At 39.9% G+C, this 6,907-nt stretch overlaps 1 protein-coding gene across 1 annotated transcript in view; it reads right to left on the bottom strand.

Annotated features, from left to right (window-relative positions):
* The window catches only part of ATP2B1 (ATPase plasma membrane Ca2+ transporting 1), a 135,486-nt gene that overhangs the window by 64,039 nt on the left and 64,540 nt on the right, over positions 1-6,907 (bottom strand). Inside the window, exon 3 of the mRNA XM_024754423.1 lies at positions 1,431-1,628. Coding sequence (XP_024610191.1) covers positions 1,431-1,628 — 198 coding nt within the window. The remainder of the gene's footprint in view (positions 1-1,430; positions 1,629-6,907) is intronic.

Below are 6,907 nucleotides of genomic sequence, written 5' to 3'. Positions count from 1 at the left end.
CCTGGCTACCACTGGAGATACTCTTGGTTGCCAAGGTGACAATGAATGTTCCGGTGAAAAATGTCAACAGTGCCCTCTGAGAATCCTGATCTCCACAGACTTCAGCCTCAGATCCACTCACTTATGCTGTGACCCACTACCTCCTCCCGCCCGCCCCCGCCAAAAGTTCCCTCTCACACGAATTCTAGGCATACCTTTGAAAGAATTACTTTAAATGGTTACCTAAGCCAACTTTTAGAGTTAGCAAATATTTATTAAACTCTTAATAACTTGAAAGGCAGAAGAATGAAGCTTTCACAAACAAAAATATTTTGGTGAATCACTCTTCTGATATATAAAATACTAATGGTTCGCTCTATAGCTTCTTAAATATAGTGACCAAAACCCAAGCTAGATCTCCAGGCAGTTATAGAATGTAATGTTGGAAATATCCATTTTAAATAATTTGTTTTAAGGGAAAAGAAGAAATTTAAAAGAGAAATGAAGGAGTACTTCCCTGGTGGCACAGTGGTTAAGAATCTGCCTGCCAATGCAGGGGACATGGGTTCAATCCCTGGTCCAGGAAGATCCCATATGCCACGGAGCAACTAAGCTGGTGCGCCACAACTACTGAGCCTGAGCTCTAGAGCCCACATGCCACAACTACTGAAGTCTGCACACCCTAGAGCCCATGCTCCACAACAAGAGAAGCCACCGCAATGAGAAGCCTGCACACCACAACAAAGAGTAGCCCCTGCTCGATGCAACTAGAGAAAGCCTGCACACAGCAACGAAGACCCAATGCAGCAAAAGAAAAAAAAATAAAGAAAAAAAAGAGAGAAATGAAGGACATAGAAAGATGAGAGAAAAACAAAATCATGTGCAGTTAAAGCAGAGTTACCATTCTATATTTTTCCACTGGTCAGAATACTTTGTAGCATAAACATTTCTAAGATGGCAAGGAAATTATCCAAATCATGTATATAACAAAATATACATAACATTTTAAGAACTTCAAAAGTAATGGATTAGGGAAAAGAATAAATTTTTGCTTTCATAATGATTTTCCAAAAGATTAAAAAAAAAACAAATTAAAAACTAATTACTTCACAATAGTGTTCTAAAGAACTTAAAAATCATGATGACACATAACACATCATATATATGGCTTAGTGCTTTGCCAGACACAGCGTATGCATACTTGGGTAGGTTACTTAACCTCTGTGTCTCACTTGTAAAATGGAGGTGACACTGTCTATCTTATAAGGTTACTGGGAAAATTACCAGAGGTAATATATTTAAAGAACTATTAAAAGCACTATTAGAATGATATCCAGTACAAAGCAGTTAATAAAAGCTGGCCTGCTATTGTTATTATGTATTAAGTAAGCAAATGCACTGAACTTAGTATCACACATAAGAGTCTTCCCTCCCCCGCCCAGTTTACTTACGTGCATTATCCCCTTCTGGAGGTTGATAAAAAGAAAGGCCCAATGATACTATGGCTGCAATTTCTAATATAATTAAAGTGACATCTTGTAATGCTTCCCATACTAATTGAAGAAAGGTTTTTGGCTTTTTAGGAGGTATAAAATTCTTTCCAAATACAGCTTCTCTTCTCTCTATATCTGCAGGGTTTCCACTTAAACCTAATAAAAAGAAATAAATTTAAGTGAACAGTTTTACTACTTACAAATGAAAATATTTTATTCAAAACACATACATTCTCTACACTTTACATTTGTTACATTTAGACACAATTCCTAAGACCCTATCAAAATGGTTTATTCTCATGAGTTAGATTAAGTGTACATAATTTAAATCACCAAAAAACATGTGCAATGCTTTAAGAGAACATTTTAAGTAGATGACGTAAGGTTGAACTAAGAATTTCCACTTTTCCAAACTGCTGGGTTTTGATCATACTGTCTTACACCACCTTATAGACTGCTAGAGACCAGAAATGATATATGAGTTGGATGGTTTTATATTGGAATTAAACATTTCCCTGACCTTTACTTATGGTATTTTTCCTCCAAAAGTGGGGAAGTATATAAAGATATTTATTTGATTTACTTATTGCATCTTGGTTAACTTAATAAGTGAAAGCCTTTTATTTTCTTTCTTATTTGCTGAAGAACAATGAAAAGTTCATCCACTATAAGCTCTAAAACTTCTATTCTAAAAGGTCTGTTATAGGGAATTCCTTGGCGGTCCAGTGGTTAGGACTTTCACTGCCAGGGCCCAGGTTCAATCTCTGGTTGGGGAACTAAGATCCTGTAAGGCGTGGCATGGTCCAAAAAAACAAAAACAAACAAAAAAAGACAGGTCTATTACACTTCAATTGATAAAAGATTTGCAAGTCACAAAAAAACAGGAGACTTAGGATGACCTTTCCTTCAAGTTTACTTTTTAGGATTTATTTCCAGTTAAAGAAACAGGTAGTGCTATTGACTGACCATCACTGTAAAGGAAAAGGTACCTTGTAGGACATACTATTTATTGCCTGGAGCATGGAATTAGAAAGCCGTGAAGCAAAAGGTTAATAGAGAGCTGGATGATCATATTTGCCTTTCCTTCACCCTACCAAGCAAGTCCTTCTCTAATTTAATCCTGCTGATCCTGTCGAGCCTAGATATATCCCAACTAGCTAATGCAAAGTATGTACATATTTACATTATTGTGGGAGTATGAAAACACAGGCAGCAGTGACAAAGACATTTTCCCTTAGTTTAAGAACACTGAAGAAGGCACTTCCCTGGTGGCGCAGTGGTTAAGAATCCGCCTGCCAATGCAGGGGACACATGTTCGAGCCGTGGTCTGGGAAGATCCCACATGGCATGGAGCAACTAAGCCTGTGTGCCACAACTACTGAGCCTGCACTCTAGAGCCCACGAGCCACAACTACTGAGCCCGCGTGCCACAGCTACTGAGCCCACGTGCCACAACTACTGAAGCCTGTGTGCCTAGAGCCCTGCTCTGCAACAAGAGAAGCCATCGCAGTGAGAAGCCCGCGCACCACAACAAAGAGCAGCCCCCACTCGCCACAACTAGAGAAAAGCCCGCGTGGAGCAGCAAAGACCCAATGCAGCCAAAAATAAATAAATAAATATTTTTAAAAAAGGAAAAGAACACTGAAGAAGAGGACAGAGATACCAGGATGACATGACTTTTAATTTATCATTATAAATTTAAATTTATAATCAATTTAACCTCAACTCTTTATTTTCTGGCAAGAATTCATTCTAAGAGAACAGCACAGGAAAAAGACAGGAAAACAGCAGATCACTGTAAGGCTCTTGGCTTTAAGTGTTTTAGCTATTACTCTGGATGCAGAGGCGGGCAAAGAGTAGGAGAGAGAAAACAAAGGAAGTTCATTATTAGAACAATGAGAGATGAATACACAGATCTTAAAGCAATTATTTACTTTGGTTTTTTATTTATTAATTACTTATTTACTTGTTAAAGACACCAAAAAGCTTCCAGAGAATGTTTTCACAAGCAACTGTAGCACAGTCGGGTCCACACTAGGCAGTTCAAAAAGCATCTTAGATTTCTGATGACAAAAGTCATCAACTTTTGTTGATGATGATCAACCTAGAGCCACAGAGCTCTAGGCTTTGAGTCAGAGTCAATGGATAGAAAGGCAGTGAAGGACTGCACTGACTGTGACTTGCAGGAAACACAATATGAGAGAGGAAACTTGCAAATTATAACTTAGAATCCACACACTGTTTCTTCAGGCAAGAGCAATGCCCTCATCAATCCTGGCTGCAAATAGTTAACAACAGTCTGTGGTTTAATCGGGGGATAAGGGAATCGATGTAGTGAGGTTTTCCACGAAACAGAATGTATTTGTTTTAAAGAACTATACTTTGAGATGTTCTGAAATTATGTGCTTACTGCTTTTCAAATAAAATACCCTTTCTTTTATGAAAGGATGATATTAGACAGTGGGCAGGTTTGTTCTGTCTTATATTTTAATGTCCTTACAGCAAAAATAAAAGACTGTTATCCCTGTGTCAGTCTCCAATTCTTTCTAAGAAATATGTTTGAAGATACTGGTTCCATCAGTTTAACTCACCCTTAATAGAGTCTACCATTAACTACATATAACAAACACCTCAGTTTTAAATATCACCACTGCAACTATAAACACAGTTGACTAAATCTTAACTTATACTGGTTATAACAGGGGCCAATATTTTGTTAATGCTGAAAAGAACAGCCATGAAGCTAAAGATCGCTTAAAAATGTATCTTGGAAGGAATAAGGAAAGAAAAGCAGCTGATGCAAAGGTTATCGTAATTCTTCCTATGCTACCACCACATATACAAGCACACACCTAGGTCACTGCACCACTGAAGCTGTCTGGTTTAGGAATTAGAAAACCTAGGCTCCAATTCACCTACTGAAATCTTGTGCAAGTCATTCTTTGGGGTTGGGGGGGGCATTAATATTTATTGGTATAACTCAGATAGTTTGGGAGGACCAAAGGAGAAGGTACAAAGTTTATAAACCATAAACTACAGGGCAACAGTTAGTTAAGGTAAGTAGGAAGAAAGACAAGTTACAAACTAAACACTATAGGTTTTAACTAACTCCATTTTAGGGACAGCTGATTTCTATTCATGTAAAATAATAAACTCACATAATCTAAATATCATGAAGTTCAGAGTTCTGCAGCAGTCTGTCCCCCCTCCCCCGACTCCTGATACTGAAAATCTGCTACTTCCAGGTACTGTTCTACTTGCTAAAAAGCCAGTGTGAACAAAACAAGTCTTACATTCAGCAAGCTTATATTATACTGGAGGAAGACAAATAAAGAGACAATTAAAATAGTATGAAGAGAGGACTGGCATTTATTCTAAGTGCATTGGAAACCACTAGAAGGCTTTATAGCAGGGTAGTGATAACTAATTTCATTTAAATTGTTTGAAGGAGAAATTGGAGAGTGGAGGAAAAGACCAGCTGGGAGGCCGCTGCAGTACAAAGTAAGAGATGGTGGTAGTCTGCATCTGGGTTCAGAAATGGAGGCAGAGGACTTCCCTGGTGGCACAGTGGTTAAGAATCCGCCTGCCAATGCAGGGGACATGGGCTTGAGCCCTGGTCCAGGAAGATCCCAACGTGCCGAAGAGCAACCAAGCCCGTGTGCCACAGCTGCTGAGCCTACGCTCTAGAGTCTGCGTGCCACAACTACTGAAGCCCATGAGCCTAGAGCCCGTGCTCCACAAGAGAAGCCACCGCAATAAGAAGCTCGCGCACCGCAACGAAGAGTAGCCCCCGGAGCTTCCCTGGTGGCGCAGTGGGTGAGAGTCCGCCTGCTGATGCAGGGGACACAGGTTCATGCCCCGGTCCGGGAAGATCCCACATGCCGCGGAGCGGCTAGGCCCGTGAGCCATGGCTGCTAAGCCTGCGCGTCCGGAGCCTGTACTCCACAACGGGAGAGGCCACAACAGTGAGAGGCCCGCGTACCGAAAAAAAAAAAAAAAAAAGTACTCGCCCCACTCGCCGCAAATAGAGAAAGCCTGCACACAGCAACAAAGACCCAAAGCAGCCAAATAAATTAATTAATTAATTTTAAAAAAAAGAAAGAAATGGAGGCAGAGTCACTGAATCTGCCACGTATCTTGTAAGGAGATCAGACAGAACTTGCTGAAGGACTGGATGTGGATAAAAGAAAAAAAGAAGGATAAAGAATGATACCTAGATTTTTTTTTGTCCATGCACTCAAGTGGATAGATGATAGAGACATTTACCAAGATAGGGCAGGCTTTGGGAACTGCAGACTTGGGTGGAAAAAGGGAGGCAGGAGTTAACGGTTTTGCTTTATCGATTTAAACATGAGATGCCCATTAAAAAGCGGAAATGTCTAGTAGACAGCCGGTTATCCATATTCAGAACTCAGAGATTCGAGCCAGAGAGTCCTCAATATACAGATGATTCTGGAGCCATGGGCCTGATGAGAGCTTCTAGAAAGCTAAAGTAAGTTGACAAGAAGAAAGCAGGGCTGAGGCGAGAGCCTTGGAGCACTCCAACATTTGATTTGAAGATCAGCTAGGGTTCTTAAAACACCAAAGGAAACTGAGAAGAAAAGGGGATACACATACGCACTTACAAATAGATTCATGCAGTACTACAGAAAGGGAGTTTTAAAAAAGATGATGTGGCTGATTATATCAAATGGTGTTTCAAAAGTGGAGCAAAATGAAGACAGAGAATGGATAACTGGCTTTCACTAGATGGAGGCCGATGGCCTTGATAAGGAATCTTCCAGTGGAGGTATGGAAGAAAGCCTGATTAGAAAGAATCAGATAGATAATGGGGATTAGTTAAGTGGAAACAGTGAGTACAGAAACTTCTTCTAGGAGTGTGATGCAATGGACAGAAACGAAGCAGTAAAAGTAAAATAAAGCAATAAAGGTGAATTAAAACGGGTGAATAAAACCCGTTTTGCTTTTTAAAGATGAGTGACAGATATTAAGGCAAGTTATTTAGCAATGGAAATGAACAACTAGAGAAGACCACACTGGTGATACAGGAGAGACAGGCTGGTTTATCTAGAGCAAAGCCTTTGAAGAAGCCAGAGTAAATGGAATCCAGGGTGTGGGTGTTAGCCTATTATAGGTATAGGAAGAGGCTCGACTGTGAGGGGGGAGAAAGCAAAGTTTGGGGGGAAGAGAAAGGTAAGCAGTTGGAACTGGTAATGAGACTACATGGTGCTAGTTTTAAAAAGAGAGGAGATATGATATCAAATCATTTAGAATAACTTATGAATAAATATACTGAGAATCTTCTGCCTAGTCCTGTTGGCTCCGCTGATTGTAGTGTAGCAGCAATAAGGCCAAGGGCATTGATCTCATTATGGCCCAGTTAGCTTGACAAAGAGAAAAAAACAAAACCAGCTCAGAATATATGCTTTTGGGGT

This window comes from Neophocaena asiaeorientalis, unplaced genomic scaffold (genome assembly GCF_003031525.2).
Source record: "Neophocaena asiaeorientalis asiaeorientalis breed wild unplaced genomic scaffold, Neophocaena_asiaeorientalis_V1.1 scaffold92, whole genome shotgun sequence".
In the NCBI taxonomy this organism is placed as follows: Eukaryota; Metazoa; Chordata; class Mammalia; order Artiodactyla; family Phocoenidae; genus Neophocaena; species Neophocaena asiaeorientalis.
The sequence above is the reverse complement of the archived record's forward strand: the minus strand, read 5'-3'. Positions and strand labels throughout refer to the sequence as shown.